Source organism: Nicotiana tabacum, chromosome 4 (genome assembly GCF_000715075.1).
Source record: "Nicotiana tabacum cultivar K326 chromosome 4, ASM71507v2, whole genome shotgun sequence".
Classification (NCBI taxonomy): Eukaryota; Viridiplantae; Streptophyta; class Magnoliopsida; order Solanales; family Solanaceae; genus Nicotiana; species Nicotiana tabacum.
This window is the reverse complement of record NC_134083.1, coordinates 51,942,165-51,961,951: the sequence shown is the minus strand read 5'-3', so window position 1 is coordinate 51,961,951 and position 19,787 is coordinate 51,942,165. Positions and strand designations below refer to the sequence as shown.

The 19,787-nt window shown below is 32.6% G+C and overlaps 2 protein-coding genes and 1 long non-coding RNA gene across 8 annotated transcripts; 2 read left to right on the top strand and 1 right to left on the bottom strand.

Annotated features, from left to right (window-relative positions):
- Nucleotides 1-3,381: 3,381 nt before the first annotated feature.
- LOC142180300 (uncharacterized) lies at nt 3,382-8,127 on the top strand. Of its 6 annotated transcripts, none has more exons than XM_075251849.1 (5): nt 3,382-3,609; nt 4,362-4,388; nt 5,406-5,496; nt 5,620-5,663; nt 5,927-8,127. In XM_075251849.1, exon 5 carries the CDS (start codon nt 6,454-6,456, stop codon nt 7,903-7,905), a length of 1,452 nt encoding a protein of 483 aa, XP_075107950.1. In that variant the 5' UTR covers nt 3,382-3,609; nt 4,362-4,388; nt 5,406-5,496; nt 5,620-5,663; nt 5,927-6,453; the 3' UTR covers nt 7,906-8,127. The 6 variants fall into 6 exon arrangements, with proteins under 6 accessions (XP_075107950.1, XP_075107955.1, XP_075107954.1 ...); XM_075251853.1 differs by having other exon boundaries at nt 3,421-3,609; nt 5,620-5,659; XM_075251852.1 differs by having other exon boundaries at nt 3,448-3,609; nt 4,362-4,446.
- Nucleotides 8,128-8,961: 834 nt separating this feature from the next.
- LOC142179920 (F-box/kelch-repeat protein At3g23880-like) lies at nt 8,962-18,820 on the bottom strand. The gene is made up of 2 exons (XM_075250813.1): nt 18,788-18,820; nt 8,962-10,059 (listed from the first exon to the last, which is right to left on the bottom strand). Exons 1-2 carry the CDS (start codon nt 18,818-18,820, stop codon nt 8,962-8,964), a joined length of 1,131 nt encoding a protein of 376 aa, XP_075106914.1.
- LOC107779011 (uncharacterized) lies at nt 15,213-17,739 on the top strand. Its single transcript, XR_001646514.2, has 3 exons — nt 15,213-15,620; nt 16,821-16,870; nt 17,457-17,739. It is a non-coding gene; the product is annotated as an uncharacterized LOC107779011 (long non-coding RNA).
- Nucleotides 18,821-19,787: the final 967 nt, after the last annotated feature.

Here is a 19,787-nt window from a genome sequence, read left to right as displayed (position 1 = left end):
TATTTAGACTCATTTGACTGACCAAACCTTTTATTTATATCTTTCTAGACTTCCTTAGCAGTTTTAAAATACATCACGCTAACAACTATTTCTCTAGATACTGAATTAGTTATCCAGGCTTTAACCATATCATTGCACCTTTCCCAACATGGATAATAAGGAGAGTCAGGAGTGGGTTGGTTGACTCTGCCATCTAATAGACTAAGCTTGTTCTTTGCGGAGAGGGAAGTGAGCATACTGTTACGCCATAACATAAACGCACAACCACTGAATGGTACGGATACCAGTTGACTTCCAGGATTATTCGAGGGATGAATATAGAAGGGATGTGAGGGATCCAAGGAAAACGAAGCAAAACCATTGGAAGGTGAAGGAAAGTTAACATCATCTATTACAATACCCATTTTCAGCAGTGACTAAAGCTAACACTAAGAAACTACAATAGTATATTAAAATAATCAGAGACAAATCCAAATCAAGTACATGCAATGAACATCAACAACAAAGGAATAACAAATCTTGTGATTAGGAGTGACCACGATACCGTCCTTCTTTTGAAAACCCGAAGAAGTGAGGTCTTGTTCAGCCATGGACCCTAGGTAGAGAAAAACTACTGAGTAAGTTGAAGATTATTGACGATTCAAGCAATACAAGTCGAATATACGCGGATATTGAAGGAAGCCCCAAATTTCATGAATGTATTCTGAACGTCGCCGATCAGATTCAATCCCTGACGATTTCAAACAAGGTTACCATCGGAAGAAAGCTTGTGACGAGAGGAATCTATATTCCTTCTCTGATACCATGTTAGTTTAGAAGCTTGTTAGCTATGGCGGAAACGACGGAAGAAAACCCTAGAAGGGTTGAGAGAAGAAGAGAGAGACGAGTGAGTCGGTCAAAGTCTAATTGACCAAAACTGATTTTCTTATTTAGTAAAAATTATTTATATTTACAAGTATCAAAAAGGGAAAAATAATTGTGAAAAAACATTTACATGTCTAAACTATAAGAGTTATAAAAGGGCTTCTTCTTTCCCTTATCCGATTGACCTGAGATGTATCTGGGCTAACAGGTGTTTACAAAAGGGTTGTACTAGCCAGCTTGATGAATTGGCCATCAAGACTTTTGCTGCCTTGATTACTGCGCACCCTGACAATGCATGTGTAAGTCTCAATTTGTTGTGCCATTTTTGTTGATGTGAGTTTCAGGAATTATTTTTATTGTGCTACTTTTTTAGATGCTTCAGTTTAGGTTCTGGGTTAATTTTCAAGGATTGCGAAGTTGAGTATTTGATCAATTTTCTACGTGATATAAATGAATTTTTCTTTTCTATTTCTTGAAGCTATACTACATCAGTTTCAGTTCGTTCCTTTTTGGCTTTAGGTATAAAGCTTTCTTGAAATGTGTGGGTTTGTATGGACAGTGTTTGAATATCGATCTAGATTAAAATTTACACCAATTAAGTTTTAAGCCTCTAAGAAGAGAATAAAGATATAAGACAAACGGGGTAAAAGTAATGAAGTAGTGAGGAAAAATATTCATTTACCTTCAAGAATCAAGATAGGTGTAGCTTATTTTGGAAATCCTAGGTTTTGAATTTTATGGAGAAACTCTCTCAAACTTGGGGTAAGTTTCTTACTCTATCTATATGTGAATTAGTATATCTTTTGTATGGTGACTTTTAGTCATTTAAAATCAGAAATTTAATCCCGTGAATTGGACAACAGTTACTATTTTGGGCATAATTTTTTTTTTAAAAATCGGATTGGGGTAATTCAAAAGGCTATAAAAAGATAAGAGATATATCTACAATTGTTAAAAAGACCAAGTTGTCCAGTTCTGTGATTTACTGCCTCAAAATATCTGCTGTAATACAGTGCAGAGCTACTGCCCAGATTTTCTCCTTAAGAATTGTGAATTGTGGAGACCATTTAGACCCCAATTTTGTTTATATAGTGATGAGTCTTGCTCAATTACTCTGGGAGGAAAAATAAAATTTAAGAGGAAATATAGTGATCCGTGTGTGCTGAAATATTATGGTGAAGTTTTGCTAAGCACTTTAAATGTTGGTACTACTATACGAATGCTAGGTAAATATGTGCCATTGTGTTCGAAGCTGAATGTTCTTTTTTTTTTTTTTATATGCAAGATTGCTATTGGAAGTGACTGTATAAAGACAATTAATCATATAAAATCACTTTTTTTTGTGGTAAAGATGAAACCATGTTCGTTAAGCTAAAAGGTGTGTATAAGAAATTTCTCCATTGTCCTTTTACTCTTTTGATGAAAGTGTCCTATTGTTTTCTGTTATCTTACTCTGTCTCTAAAGTTACCTTACATTCGTAACATATACTTCAAATGGCCAGGCTCAGGCTCAGTACATTTAAAATTTGACTATCAGAATCTAAAGGTAATATCATGTAAGTTTATTTTTCTTCATTTGGGTATCAAATTCACTTTCTTTTAGTTTTTTTGCAAAAAACTTTCTATATTGGGTTGATGTGAAGATTTGTGTATGACTAGTAATTTTTGATTTTGAGGATAAGTAGAGTTACTTGTCGATGAGTATCAGTTCAAGATCTCCTTATATATCACTGAACTAAAGAATGCCTTTCTTGTGAAAAGTATTACTATAATAAGACGAGACACAAAAGGTAACTATATTTTTGTGCTATAACACTAAACTTGTAATGACCCAACCAGTCATTTTGATTTTTAGAACCCCGTTCCCTAAAATAAAACTTTTCGCATGTGCTTTTAATAATTTATGATTTACGGGGATGGTTGGTTCGGGATTTGAAAGTGTTTGGGTTGAAATCGGAACACTTGGTTCCTTAAGTTGGCTTCAATTGTGTATGTCTTTATGATTTTTCATTTTGCTAAAAATATAGTTTGTCACATATTTATGTAAAAATCAAAATTTATAGAAACGCCTAAACAATATATGTTAGGTTAACGGCCCAACATGTAGCATAACCCTAGCAAGAGCACGTAGGCAGTAAACACAAAGACTATACACAATTGTGAAAAATATAATATGTAGATGAATATTCGCAGAGAAAAAAACATAACAGAAATATTCAACCATCGGATATGCTTCTTTTTTTTTTTAAATATGAATGATTTTGCTAAGCCAAGTTTATTAAGGAAAGCTTCAAGCATTCAACCTACATATCAACACATAGTTTTCCTTGACTATAACACAATAAATACAAAGTATAATAAATAAGAAAAATAACAAAGCAACACTACATGAAGAATAAGTTAATGTAAAAAACATAGAGAGAAAAGAACTTAAACCTTATCCCAAAGAAGCAAAGAGCGAAGAAAATGATGCGTTACTTAATTGAAAGAACAAGTTAGCCGTAGGCTTTATAGATGAGGGGTGAGGATTATATGTTACCAATACAGACTCAAAATGGGTCTGACCCCCACCCCAACACTCCCACCCCAAGGAAACAAAGAAGAAAACACCAAATGGGAAAAAAGAAACAAAAAAACCCACTTTGTTGCTACTTCCTTAAACATAATTTCATACATAAACACTGCCATGATTCTTTGAACTTTTGCTGTTTTTTTAAATCTTATAGCTCGTTCTTCATTCTAAAGGCAAGTTTTTGTAATCTTTTCTTGAACTCATTCTGTACGTTTTTTGAGGGCCTCAAAACCCAGAAAGGACAAGAAGAAAAAGAAAGTTAATAATTTCGTAGCCATATTTTTCTTAGGTGATAATAATTTTTATTTTCTATTTTCTTTGGTGTTGTACATGGGTGAATGGTTGAAGTTTGAGAAAAAGGACTATTCTTGACCTACAAAATATATAGCAGTCATTTCCTAAATTCCAGGAACCTTGAATTACTGTTTTTTTTGTTTTTTGTTAAAGTATTAAGCTTTGTGATTTTGGGTTTGCGATTGGATTACGGTATTTACATGTAGATCAGTAATAATCCATGTTTTGTCTATGTTTCTCTTTCTTGGTTGTTTCTATTTTGTGGCTATGAGTGTTGTATTTGGTTGCTAATTTATCCACACAACAAAAAAGTAGTGATTAAGACTAAAATTAAATTCGGTTTGGGTAAATATTTGTGGCCTCTTTGATTTCAGTTTCTGCACCAGGAAGAGAAGTGCCCAACTTGAGTTTCACATGCTCACAGGGTTCTTCTCTCTTTTTATTTTTTATTTTCTACTGACTTTCATTCCTTTGTCTTAAAGCATTACTTGCAACATAATGTTTTTGTCATCTTTAATTGCTTGACTGGTATAAATTTTTGCCTCTCTTTTTTATCCTTTTCCCCTTGTAATGTTCAATTTTTTGGATTTTGAACATTTAATTTTATTATGTGCATTCATTTTTCATGCAGAGATAATTGCTGAGGTCTTGAGGTCAGGTATTTGTTCATCTACAGGTTCATGTTTTAAGTTATAAAGAGAAATGTTATTGTAAATGTAAGAGAAAATGAATTGTAAATCGGTTCTGACGTTTGACGTGATCCTTTAAAGTCTAATTATCTGTCCATCCCCTGTCCGCTAATCTTGTGGATACTATTTGACTGGAAATTTAGGTGTCATTCAAATCTCTGGTTTTCCTTATTCAAGCTGGCGTATTTTATACTATTATATTAGTGATATTTTCATAACTTTTTTCGTTGTAAATCAGTAAGCTTTCCTCCTATTATTACCTCGGAATGTAATTTTAAAGGCCATAGAATTGAGCATCTATCACAATGTAATTTTTGAGAACTAAATGACCTATAAAAACCATGTGAAATTTCTTTACTTTGTCACTTTTATACCCTGTAAACCTTCTTCTTCTAACTACTCCTGGTAGTTGTTTTTCCTAACACTGAACATAAGCAGCTCTGATGTAAGTTTGCACGATCATATTCATCCAAAAATCAACCTTTACTGCTCGTAATGTATTGGACCTCATTGTTCTTAACCTTCTTCTTGCTTTGCTTGGCCATGTTCTTTCTAAATGGAGCTCCATTTATTTAGAAGTTCATTGATTCACTAGGTATATGCGAGTGCAATTGAACCTCCTTAATTCTAGTATGTACCTACTTTGGCAAGCATGGAATTTAGGTAAACAAAGTTTGAAAACATTGTTTTCAAATGTCACATCAGGTTTAAATAACATATAATGGTACTAGTTTATATTTATTTGAATTCTTCTCTTTTAAGAAGGAAAACTTTTAAGCATTTAAATTCTAAGTCAAGTTTTTGGGGTATACGAACAAGATAGTAGGCATAGCTTTTCTGGAAGAAGTAATAGGTTATGCAAAATTTTAGGCAGCCTTGCATCTTGAATTTCATTCTTTGATATATGTCAATATGCATTTCCCTGAAGTTGAAGACTACTGAAGTAGCACATATGGTGATCTCCATGTGCTCTCTTTACGTTGCAGAAAAATGCATTGTATCCTTAGGTGATCAGGTAGCATCATTCAGAAAGATCCAGATATGGATGACAGTACATTGTCCCTGAAATCTCTAGAGGTGCATAAGTTCAGTTCATGTTCTATGGTTGTGTATATTAATTGCTGCAAATCACATGGATGTACTAACTCTTTGTCATTCATCTGGATTAGTTCTGACATGTATTGTGGTACTTTCTTCTAGGACTATGGAGTATCTTCTGTTATTTGGAGATTTTGCAATTGTAGGTAAAGACAGCTTCTTGGTACTATCGATGAGCTACATATATTTTTGTATTTGTGTATTATTGTTGAAGTTCATTTTCTGTAGCTTGTCACTATATACCAACTACGTCGTTGGGAAGTGGAATTGACGTCATATACCACATTTATAGCTTTTCTTATAAATTGAAATATCGCATCAGATACCAACAGTTGGCCCTATATCTTTTCACATGATATTGGTTTAAGCTTAACAATGTTCATATGTTAACATATGAATCATTTTGCAGGTCTACAGATGTCACATTCTTTGTCTTGGAATCCAATGGACTATGGAGAGTTCTTGTTCTTCCACAACAATATCTCTACCGTCGGAGATCACTTCAATCAAATGTAAATAGAATTCAAGTTGGTTCGTTGTTGCCATTAACTTCTTTCTTGTTTGGTAGAGAGAAAATTCAAAGAGTTTTTAATATTGGCTCTCCTCTTGAATCAATCTCGTCTAGAAGCTCTCTACACGATGGAGGTGCTTTCAGCAATCTAAAGAAATGGGACATGTTATCAATCATTCCTTCTGGTCAAAATCCAATTATCGAATGTGAATTTCCTGGAACCATCTCCCGGGGATCTGATGCCAATAGTGTAGAAAATATGGATATTCATGACCCTAAGGAAAATAGATCCACAGACAGATACTCAAGGAAAAAACCTAGAAAGAAGGGGAAGCGGAATAGAAATCTCAAGTGCAGTAATGGCCTAAATGAGCTGCAATCTGCAGTTGGATGTTCAATAACTCAAGCTGTGATACAAAGATGCCATGACCGTGAGCTCTATTGCTCTTGGCTCAAGGAGTGATGAAAGATGTAGTTCGGGTGGATGTAAATCACCTGCAAGTACAGAGGTTTCTTATGCTGGATACATCTTAAACAGTGCTGGTGAGAGGAAAAAGCGTTCAAAGCAGCATCTTGGGAATCCTTATGTAACAGAAAAGAAGGATAAGTATTTTAGAAGAGTTCCGAAATACTCAAATGTCTATGCAAGTAGTACTGGAAACCAGAATAGCCATGCGAGAAAGGAAAATTATCATTGTATTTGGAAAAGGGTCCAGAAGAATGATGCTGATGTAAGCAACTGTGACTTGGAAAAATTGAACTTAGGTTTCTCACTGTTTGATGATAGGTTGAAAAAGAGTACATTGAAGAAAGAGCTTCCTAATGATTCTATTATATTATCACAATCCGCACATGAAAATCAGGAAAAGCTCAAATTTCCAAAAAATCCCAGGAGAAATAAGTGTTTAGATCCACTGGAGGAGAATGAAAGTCAATGTCAGAAAGGATCTCCAGTTAATGGAGCCTCTTCAAATGTTTGTTTGAAGACTAACACGCAATCAGATGATGTATTTGGTTCAGCTACTCAAATAGCTTCAGCAAAAAGATCAATTAATGTTGCAGATTCTCGAACTGGAACAAGTTCTTTCAGGGCTAGATACAAGAAAAGGAATGTTCAATATGTTTCCCTTAAACCAATCCCGAATCCCAAAGCTTGTTCCCGTAATGTGGAAGCAACAGGAGATGTCCCGATTGTTGTATCCAACGTGGATGATCAAATGGTTGAACATCAATTTGACTTGTTATCTAGATCAGAGAAGTTCGATGACCTAACAGCGCGGCGGCAGGAGCTTCCTGCTGTGGATGGAGAGGGTGACAAAGCGGACAAAGAAGTTTCTCCTCCTGGTCAAAATGTTACACATGAGCAACTGGCTTCTAAATGTCAAGCTCCTGTTTCTTCCTCAGTGAATGTCAGAGTGATAAATGTAGGTCAAAATTCAGAAAATATAAAAGCATTACCTGGTGATACTCAGTTTGGGAAGTTGAGAAATCATAACACATGCACTCTAGAGCAGGGCTACGACAATGCTGCTACGGCGAAGTTCTTCGTTCCTGAAGCTAAAATCCAAACCTTTCATAGTCTTGAAAATGATTGGAGAAACATTTCTCAGGCAGTGAATGATGCCCATAGGGCACAGCTAGCCTCTAAAGCCATTGAGATCGGTAATGGCTATCCTGCTGCCGAGTTTGAGAAACTTCTTAATTCTGCCTCTCCATTTATATGCCCATCTGTTAGTATTCGGACTTGTCGGGCTTGCCTCTGCAGTCAAGCTACTAATGATCCTCTATGCAGACATGAGATATCGAATATCTCTTTGGAGAACTTGTGGCAGTGGTATGAGAAACATGGGAGCCATGGTTTAGAAGTAAAAACATGAGGCGCAATGCATATCTACATCCAGTTCCAGAGCAACATTGTTTTCGGTTGGCCATTTTATAGGATACCCGATGGCAATTTGCGTGCTGCTTTCTTGACTTATCATTCGCTTGGCCATTTTATTCATGGAAACCAGACACTAAAACCCCGAAGTGTGGATTTCAATAGAATTTCGTACACTTTTGTTTTCGCGGATCAATAATAAATGGAGTCAATTTCCTTTTGACTAGGGATTTAATAAGGTTACTTGGAACACTGAAATTCAATTCTAAGTGGTGACTCTGTAAATAAAATAATCTCTATCCAAAATTGTCTTGGTAAGTGATTAACCCACTATATATATATATATATATATATATATATATATATATATATATATATATATATATATATATATATAAAGCTAGGTTGGTGAATTAAATCTAAATTATTAGCATTAAATGAGAAATGTGTCACTCATCCTAATAAGAGCGTAATAAAAACGAGAGGAAACGAGGAGCCAAATCCTTTTCCCAACAAATAACGAAATTCTCAATCACCCAATAGTTAATTCCCCCGCATTCAACTAAGAGCATTAAGTTCACTCAACTATGGCTACAAGAACGGATGATGTTTATCCCTAGAATTATATTGCAGATTAAATTAATTCCTTATATTGTTCAAACTCTTGTTGATTAATCTAAAGTCATTCCTAATTTCTCCTTTGAAGCTCAAATCAAGTAAACGGGGGATTCTTTTATGCCACTGAGCAATCTCGAACTTTCCGCTTAAGTCAAGGTGCATCTGCCTTGTCTGTAATTAACTAATTACTAAATCTAACTTTTACAATAAATGGTTTTCTATCTTTGGAAAATCTTACTGTTCTGGAAGGATTTTATATGTTCTGAACGAGTGGTTTATTATATCGTACACGAGTCATCCCCAACTATAATATAAAATAAAAGGTAAATCAAACTTGAAACCTCCAAAAACTCGCAAGAATAAATAAACTTAAGAGAATATGAGTTTGCAACATGATTTAACATGTAGAGTATATACTACTACTAAGCAATGCGAATTAACGAAGCTTATTAGTGATTGCCTTTGGAGACATCAAGCTCTGGGTATAAACGTATACATCGAGAATGGAATCTTCATTGATGTCATCACGGACCAGATCGGGCCATTCAATAAATGGTCCTTTCGATGTCCTAAATACAGTCCTTTCAGAATATTCACAACATAGTAGCACTTCACCATCAGCAAATATGTATTTTGGTATAGTTAAAGGAACCCCAATAGCAGGTATAGTAAGCATTTTAGACCAAGATTCTTTGACACCATAAAGTTTCATCACCCATAAATTAAATGTGCTCCCGTCATGATAAGTAGAATAAACGCATAACATTCCTTTCAACACTGATACAACTGACTCTCTCACTGTCATCGTCAAGCACACTGGCTCTGGCAACGGTTCATCTCTGTACGTTTCATTTGAAATATTAAACGAGATCACAATAAACTCTGGGAGCTGAATACGTCCTAGCCAATGAAATGCTCCATGTACAAATGCCAAATCCATATGCATAAACAAGCATGATACGTTATTTCTACAGCTTTTATTAGCAAGTTTTCTCCAAGAACCACTTTTAACTGAGAGAATTTCATTGAGGGTGTCATCCTCGTTATTAACCTTAAGGACCTTATAGTCATTACTACTTGAGTCAAAACCCAATCCAAAAGTGTATCTATTTCTGTCCACGGTGGAGTAATCTGAATGAGGAAGTACTATTGTTTCTCTTGTGGAGGGATTCCATAGCAATAATATCGAAGGATCTCTCTTAGGTGTATTCTGAAGCCCGACTAAAAACAAGCCATCACAACAACAATATATTCTGCCATACTTTGGTTCATAGTTTAACGGGCAATCAAGTTTTCGTACGACTTGAATATTCAAAGATAAAGAAGAAAAAGAGATGCTGGTATTAGCTTCACCATCCTTATAAGATATTTGGCTAATAAGCAATTTTTGAAGGTTTTGGTTCCTGCTGGCAATATTGAGATGCTTCGTCCTAAAGTAACATGATGAGATTAATGTATTCCAAAATCCAGAAACACACTTAAATCGCATAAGAGACTCAACAGGTAACCTGCTGAGGATATCGACAATTATTTCCTCTTGGACGTGAGTTCCCATTCCTACATACGACAAGGCAAGTACTTTTAATTATTAATCCACAGGTTGAACACCTTTATGTTGAGCAGAAATTGAAGAAGAAACCTACAACAATTAGAGAATACTATTAGTTAGAATATATTTTCAAATACATCTTACTTGAGTAATATGTTAGAGGAGGCCGACAACTACGCTGTTGCAAAATAACCGAATACACAACCATGTTTGTTCAATTGTGTATGTCTTTATGATTTTTCTTTTTGCTAAAAATATAGTTTGTCATATATTTATGTAAAAATCAAAATTGATAGAAACGCCTAAACAATATATGTTAGGTTAACGGCCCGACAGGTAGCATAACCCTAGCAAGAGCACGTAAACAGTAAAACAAAGACTATACACAATTGTGAAAAATACAATATGCAGATGAATATTCGCAGAAAAAAAAAACCCAGAAATATTCAACCATTAGATATGCTTCTTTTTTAAAATATGGATGATTTTGCTAAGCCAAGTTTATTAAGGAAAGCTTCAAGCCTTCAACCTACATATCAACACATAGTTTCACCTTGACTATAATACAATAAATACAAAGTATAATAAATAAGAAAAACAACAAAGCAACACTACATGAAGAATAAGTTAATGTAAAAAACATCGAGAGAAAAGAACTTACACCTTATCCCAAAGAAGCAAAAGAGTAAAGAAGTTGATGCGTTGCTTAATTGAAAGAACAAGTTAGCCGTAGGCTTTATAGATAAGGGGTGAGGATTATATGTTACCAATACAGAGTCAAAATGGGTTTGACATGGTAGGACAGCCCAACCCAAGCTGCTAGTTAGATGAGGTTGGATTATGATTTTCAGCCCATTCGTGAAAGTACCCTTATTTTAAGGGCAAAAACGTAAATATGCAAGAATTAAGAAATTTTTAATGAATCTTAGCAGCATTCGTTAATTAACAAAATATGTCAACGAAAGATTTACTTTCCTTAACAAAAACTTATAAAACTGGAATAACCATCTATGATCTATCCACCAATTTCTCACCCCTCAAAATTAAGAATCATGCATTAAATCAACTAGAAATTTTGAATGATTAAATCTTTACTTATTTGAATTATAGAAGTACTAATATTTAAGACTTTAAAATAAATATTGTTTGGGAGAACTAGGAGTATCACGTTTTCTTTTCCTTATATTTGCTAATGGAAATTTCCATGTGAAATAAGTTTGATACTTAATTCTTCTTATAGGGATCTTATCCGAGATATTTTTATACGTTGTTACTATTAAAGTGAGAGGTTTGTATTTAATATCTTTTAGCAAGAAAAAGAAACAATGTGGCCTAAAGTTTTTTCTAATTGGAATTTAAATTAGGATAATATACATTCTATTTAAACATGTACATTTGTAACTACCCAAGCATCTCTTCTCTTTTTCTTGCTAAAAGATATTGTCTTTCTATATTATTTTTGCTTTTGTATCATTTAAAGAATATGAAACTAATAAATCTAGAATATATAGTGTATAATAATATATAGATGAAAACCAAATAATTATAAAAGGATATTAAATATTACTATTATATATTGACTATCACAGTTAAAATAATAGTACTAAAATAAAATATTGAATATATCATCTATTTCTTGAAAAGTTACAGTGAAATGTTGATATTATCTCCTAATAACAATAATATACACTAATTATTTAATGTACATTATTATGAAATATGCATTATATTTTATGCATAGACATCGAAAAGTTGAAAAATATTTCATGTCAAATATACATAAAATATATTCAGATTTTACCAAGAGTACATAAATTATACATTAAATATGCCTAATACATATATCAAATATGTGCATTTACTTATAGGTCATATATACAGAAATATAAATTAAAAAATATATATATTATAAAAGCATGAATACAATGTTGATGGACAAAAATAACCTTAAATATAATTATAATACCGGATATAATTGGTAATATTACTAATTTCCTTTTTGTGTTCCGATTTTGTTTGGTTTAACAAAAATAACATGTTCTAGAAATTCTATTCTATTTGGTTTAGATTGACAGATATAAAACATTTGTGTAGGAAGATTTTTTCCATCTTAACATTCCAAATTAAATTCTAGAAATTATATTCTATTCTTTTATGACTTGCATAAAATTTACTTTTAGGTATTATAGCCATTTACATGTATATCATGCACGACTGAAGTTATTCACCTACAAAAGGTAAAAGTAAAATAATGACATGTTAATGTTTGTAGTTGTAGCTGTTGTATCGTAACGGGGATAACATTTTTGGAGTTCAAGTAAATAATGGCCATAGTTTTTAGTTTTGAATATCAAAATCTTATACATTAACGTAGTATTTTACTCTAAATTTTATATATTAAGAGATCAATGGTTTATTTTACATTCAAGACCAATGTTAGTGTAATATAATACTGATTTTCATCATTCAAAAGATTTGTCTCATGTACTTTTCCATGTCAAATTCGCAACTGTCTTACATCGTGTTTCTTTTTGTGTGTAATTCTTCTATAAATTTTAACTTTTTATATTTTGTATAGATTATTGATTAAAGTTTCTAATCCTATTTCATTTTGAATACAATGAGTAAATTCTTAAATATATCTATAATTTTAACTGCTTTATGAAATCTTACTATACTGCTTTCACGTCAACGTGAATGACTATAATGATATTTTTGATAATTTTTTATTTATTAGAGTATGCTATAACAAATGCAAATTATTTACTTTGCCATCGAATAACTGAGAAGGGGGCTTAGTAGAGTGTTAGAGGACGCACACGCTTGTAGAGATTAGAATAGGTTATTAGGGCCACCGTATAGACTGGAACACATATATAAGGTATAAGACTAGGGATTTTTGAACGATGAGAAGCAAGATGGAGATATTCTAAAAGAGAATGAGAAAGAATCAAACACGACAAGAAAACATAAACATTCGTAAGTCGTTGGCTTTGGTGGCACAAATATGTTAAGTATCTTGAGTCGGACAATATCAACCATTCTATGTTCACTGAGTATTTCAGTACATACTGCAGAGTATTATATTCGGAACCCTCAGCCTATCGAAGACATGGACAAAAAAAATGTAATTAATCGAATTGTACTGATAAGAAATTTAATATTTACACTTCAAAAGAATTTCTTTAATATATTTTATAAATTTGTATCTATTTATACTCTTTTCTTGAATAGTAGAGAAGATGAAATGTACTATTTGATATTATTGTTGAAGTATGTCAGAGGACCATATTCATTTGAAGATGTATTCATGGTTAATGGAAGATGGTGTGAGACATATAAGGAAGTTGCAAAAGAATGAGGGATATTAGAATGAGATAACAATATTTCGGAATGCTTACACGAGGAAGTTCTCTTCAAGACGCCATCAGCTCTCCGAAGTTATTTGCAACTATATTGGTACATTGTAGTTCAAGTGTTCAACCGACGTTAGAAAACTGTGGGGTATATATTACGAAAATATGTCATCCGTAACGTTTCAAAAGCACATGTCCGTTTTCCAAAAGCACATGTTTCAAACGATTCATCCATATTATCAACGTTGTTTTCTTACACAACGTGCACACTAAAGTACATTATGATATCCGTTTAGCTAAATCATATTTTCCAGCACTCTTGCTCATGCTCTCTAGGAAACTATTTATACTCTTCAAATACTACCATTAGTCCTAAATCGAACAAAGATTGTAAATGCTAACTTGGTAAAAAAATACTTATTACCTAAAATAACAAAGATTCATCTAACAAGAAACATGAGAACAAGAACAGATTCAGCATTCAGCATTCAGTCATTTTTTGCTTCGTGCCGTAAATGGAGAAAAGCATATAGTAAAAAATAATATGACCCTTTAGTAATAATTTTGGTGAATATCGCTTAATAAGAAAAATACTTTCATCATTAAATAAAAGTAAAAGTTGTGAAAAGTGCATGGCGCAAGAGATATTTCAATGTCGACAAATCAACTAGAAATTTTGAATGATTAAATCTTTACTTATTTGAATTATAGAAGTACTAATATTTAGGACTTTAAAATAGATATTGTTTGGGAGAACTAGGAGTATCATGTTTTCTTTTCCTTATATTTGCTAATGGAAATTTCCATGTGAAATAAGTTTGACACTTAATTCTTCTTATAGGGATCTTATCCGAGATATTTTTATACGTTGTTACTATTAAAGTGAGAGGTTTGTATTTAATTAAATATTTATTCTAATTATTGAATGTAATTTTTAAATATTACACAAAAAATCGATAAAAATTATTCGAGTAGGAAAGGAGTTCATGAATTATTTAATTTTCTATATTATTATAAAAGCACGAAGCAACGATGCGAAAAAAATAAATATTTTAAATGGTAAGAAAAAATAATTAAATCTTTGAATTAAGTAATTAGCAAAAACATAAATTCAATTCTTTTATAAAATTATCGTGTAAGTAAAATTATTTTTCAAGTTGAAAAATCTTTTAAGGCACATAAATTAATTTTCACAATAAAAGTATAGGTTTAGTGAAAGAAATAAGAAAATAGAGCAAAATCGGTTATAGTAAAAGTCAAATACTAAATATGCAAACTTGAAACAATAAGAATGTAACAACATAAGACAAAATATATTAAAAATGTCATTATTATTTTCTATCTTTTTTTAATCATTCCAACAAATGACAAATCCCTATATTTAGGTTATTTTTTATAAAGTATTAACTCTAACATTAAAGTATTTTTGTAAGATTTTGTATTATTATTTATTTATCGAGCAAACTAGCTAAATGAGAGCAATGGTTTTCATGTTTAAGAACTTATATTTTTTTCTTTAATATTTGTTCAATATAACTCACATTATTAAATAATTTTTGTGTAATTTTTAAAAATTATATATTAATTGATATAGTGTTCACCTAAGACTAGTTACATAAGAGCCAGGGTTTCGACCTGGCAGCTTCCAGGAATTCAATTCAATTCAATTATAAGGGCAGTATTGACATTTCGTATTATAGACTTACGTGTCATCCAAAGCAATCGCCGCCTCATTTATTTGACATTCATTGTCTAGAATTTTATCGCCTGTTTCCTTCTCCTTTTGTGTCTATCAGTTCATCTCCGTTTTCAATATTCCACTTCTACACCTGCCTTCTACTTAGGGCTTCATGCTTCATATTCAGTTGATATCATCAGAGAAAACCACTCCTCTATCAATACCTCATTTTGGTGTTTTTAATATTTTTCTTTTGTTAATTTGTACACTGATCATTTTATCGAAATTCCTCAATGAAAGTAACTATACAAGTATTTCGCAAAAGAGTTGGGCTTCAAAGAATTATCAAAGCTAAGTTAAAGAGGTTGGTTACGGCCTCAGTTATTGTGACCATGTGCTTATGTCTCAATGGTGTATGATAGTGTTTACAAAGGGATTGTACTAGCCAGCTTGATGAATTGGCCACCAAGACTTATGCTGCCATGATTACTGCGCACCCTGACTATGCATGTGTAAGTCTCAATTTGTTGTGCCATTTTTGTTGATGTGACTTTCAGGAATTATTTTTATTGTGCTATTTTTTTAGATGCTTCATTTTAGGTTCTGGGTTAATTTTCAAGGATTGAAAAATTGAGTATTTGATCAATTTGCTACGTGATATAAATGAATTTTTCTTTTCTATTTCTTGAAGCTATATTACATCAGTTTCAGTTAGTACCTTTTTGGCTTTAGGTTTAAAGCTTTCTTGAAATGTGTGGGTTTGTATGCACAATGTTTGAATATCGATCTAGATTAAAATTTACGCCAATTAAGTTATAAGCCTCTAAGAAGAGAATAAAGATATAAGACAAACAGGGTAAAAGTAATGGAGTGGTGAGGCAAAATATTCATTTACCTTCAAGAATCGAGATAGGTTGAGCTTATTTTGGAAATCCTAGGTTTTGAATTTTGTGGAGAAACTCTCTCAAACTTGGGGTAAGTTTCTTACTCTATCTATATGTGAATTAGTATATCTTTTGTATGGTGACTTTTAGTCATTTAAAATCAGAAATTTAATCCCGTGAATTGGACAGCAGTTACTATTTTGGGAATAACTTTTTTTCTAAAAATCGGGTTGGGGTAATTCAAAAGGCTATAAAAAGATAAGAGATATATCTACAATTGTTATAAAGACCAAGATGTCCAGTTCTGTGGTTTACTGCCTCAAAAAATATACTGCAATACAGCGCAGAGCTGTTGCCCAGATTTTCTCCTTAAGAATTGTGAATTGTGGAGACCATTTAAACCCCAATTTTGTTTATATAGTGATGAGTCTTGCTCAATTACTCTGAGAGGACAATAAAAATAAAGTTGTTTAAGAGGAAATATAGTGATCCGTGTGTGCTGAAAAATTATGATGAAGTTTTGAAATCACTAAGCACTTTAAATGTTGGTACTGCTACACGACTGCTAGGTAAATATGTGCCATTGTGTTCGAAGCTGAATATTTTTAAAAAAAAATATATGCAAGATTGCTCTCGAAAGTGACTGTATAAAGACAATTAATCAAATAAAATCACATTTTCTTTTGTGGTAAAGATGAAACCATGTTCGTTAAGCTAAAAGGTGTGTATAAGAATCTTCTCCATTGTCCTTTTACTCTTTTGATGAAAGTGTCTTATTATTTTCTGTTATCTTAATCTGTCTCTAAAGTTACCTTATATTCATAACAGATACTTCAAATGGCCAGGCTCAGTACGTTTAAAATTTGACTAATCTGAAGGTAATATCATGTAAGTTTATTTTTCTTCATTTGGGTTTCAAATTCACTTTCTTTTAGTTTTTTTGCAATAAACTTTCTATATTGGGTTGATGTGAAGATTTGTGTATGACTGGTAATTTTTAATTTTGAGGATAAGTAGAGTCACTTCTCGATGAGTATCAGTTCAAGATGTAATTAAACTAAGTATGTATTGTTGGCTTGCCTGACAGCGGTGCCCGACGCAATCACGACCTTTAATGGATTTTGGGTCGTGACAAAACTAACAGATATATTCATGTGAAACAAGTTTGGAAGATGTACAGGTTTCAAAAACCAGATAGGAATTGATTACTCACACTAATTGACCAAAACAAAGAATAGTTGTATAAAACCTTCGCTAATAATTCTGCTGATTTAAAAAAAAATTGTTAACTCTATGAATCATGTTGAATTAAATAAATCCTATTCCATCCTATTTATTATTATTGACCCTTAGTAAGTGTCAAAGTCAACTATCTCGTCTCTACCGCTTCGAGATTAGGCTTGATACTTACTGGGTATACGTTGTTTACGTACTCATACTACACATGCTGCACTTTTTGTGCAGGATCTGAGACATGTACTTGTGGAGGACCTATTATTCACATCCTCGTTATCGAGAGGCGTAGTGGTGAGCTGCCTTTCTGAGCCGTCCTCCAGTTACCAATGCCTCTCTTTGTATTTTACATTTCTGTCTATTTCATTTTAGATAATATTTGGAGTTTTGTATAATCTACTAGATGCTCATACACTTGTGACACCAGGTCTTGGCACACACATTGGTAGAATTTGGTATTTTATTTTATTCTTGGATTAAAAGTTTAATCAATATATGTTTAATTTATTAGTTGGCTTGCCTAGTTGTAGTGTTGGGCGCCATCACGACCTATAGGTGAAATTGGGTTGTGACACAGGCAGCTCTTCATATTGCCAAAAACCCAGTTTTTTACGAGCGCACCAAACATATTGAGATTGACTGTCATTATGTACGCACTTGCTTGCAGACTGGTCTGATTTCTTTGCATTTTATCTCCATCTCCAACCAGTTGGTAGACATCATGACCAAAGTTCTTCCTGGTCAAGTTCATCATGGTTTACTTTGCAAGCTTGGTGTGTTCTCACCCTTAAGCTTGAGAGGGGTGTCCGCCCAGATACATCTCAGGCCTAATTGTCACAGGCCCAATCGGATAAGGGAAAGAAGAAGGCCGTTTTTATGACTCTTATAGTTTAGACATGTAACTATTTTTTCACAATTATTTTTCCCTTTTTGATACCTGTAAATATAAATAGTTTTTACTAAATAAGAAAATCAGTTTTGGTCAATTAGACTTTGACCGACTCACTCGTCTCACTCTTCTTCTCTCAACCCTTCTAGGGTTTTCTTCCGTCGTTTCCGCTATAGGTAACAAGCTTCTAGCCTAACAACACCATCATACACCATTGAGACATATGCACATAGTCACAATAACTGAGGCCGTAACCAACCTCTTTAGCTTAGCTTTGATAATTTTTTGAAGCCCAACTCTTTTTGCAAAATACTTGTTTAGTTACTTCCATTGAGGAATTTCATGGAACGACTCTCGAGGCAAATAAAAGCAAAGACATATTGACGCTCCGAAACTACTGGACATGCGAGTTGCAACATACGTGGTAAATGAGAACATACATTTGCATTGGATAATTCCTAATGGTTAGAATTACCATAAACTGTCAATATGATATTTTCTTGAAGAATGTGATGTAAGAGTTTCCTTTGACCTGAGATCGTCATAGTAATTGAAAAGTTATTTATTGTGCTTTGATACTAGACACCTATGGCCCTAGGTCGATAGTTGAAAGGATATTGGTACGATTAAATACTTGTAGAATTAGTGATTGATCAAGATAGAATCTGTCAACTCTTGGTAATGAGTTTAAGCTCCATGTTGTCATAAATTATAACCGACCAAATTAAGACCTTGGCCAAGGCAATTGAATGAAAGAAGCAAAGAGTTTCTTAGGTCATTCAATGGTCGATTACGTTTTACACGAACACATAGTCGGTCGCCTATTAGGATTTGATAGTTGAACCATATCCTAGGGTGACCCAGAGCTATAAAGACAGAAGGAATTAATACATTATTCTTCTACTGGTTCTTGAGAGTAAATTGGAGTGTTACTAGACGCCGCCCTTGATTAGTATATTGATGTGATCAATTTACTACCGGCTTAGTATTGAACCTATGAGGTCGCACACTAACGAGTGTTCTGATCTTTGCTAAAGGATTAATTACTTTATTATTTGATAATTAAATTAAAGAATTTAATTAGTCAAATAAATTTAGTTATTAGTCCAAATAAAATATTATTATATTCTTTGCTAGCACAGAGGATATAATTAATATTGTGAACAAGTTAAAATTTTCTATTTTAAATAAGAAAATTAAAATTACATCTCTTGGTTGATATATATGCACTTGGTAATTATAATTAATATTTATAGAATTCAATTTAGAATTGAATTCCATAAATGAGTTACATGTTTTTATTTTAAAAGTATAACTAAGTTGTAGAATTCAATTTAGAATTGAATTTCATAAATGAGTTACATATTTTTTAAATATTTACCATAAAGCATGTGATTTGTCTTTTCCAATGAAAATTATGTGTGTGTGTGTATATATATATATATATATATATATATATATATATATATATATATATATATATATATATATATATATATATATATGTGTGTGTGTGTGTGTGTGTGTGTGTGTGTGTGTGTGTGTGTGTGTGTGTGTGTGTGTGTGTGTGTGTGTGTGTGTGTGTGTGTGTGTGTGTGTGTGTGTGTGTGTGTGTGTGTGTGTGTGTGTGTGTGTGTGAGTGTTATACATATTGTAAAAATCATGAGAAGAAA

Excerpts from the sequence above, each read along its gene's own strand:
- LOC142180300 (XM_075251849.1), top strand. The coding sequence starts at position 6,454 with ATGACCGTGAGCTCTATTGCTCTTGGCTCAAGGAGTGATGAAAGATGT.
- LOC142179920 (XM_075250813.1), bottom strand. The coding sequence starts at position 18,820 with ATGACAACATGGAGCTTAAACTCATTACCAAGA. Across the intron at positions 10,060-18,787 it reads GCTTAAACTCATTACCAAGA|GAAATAATTGTCGATATCCT; the intron begins GTTGACAGATTC and ends CACGTCCAAGAG.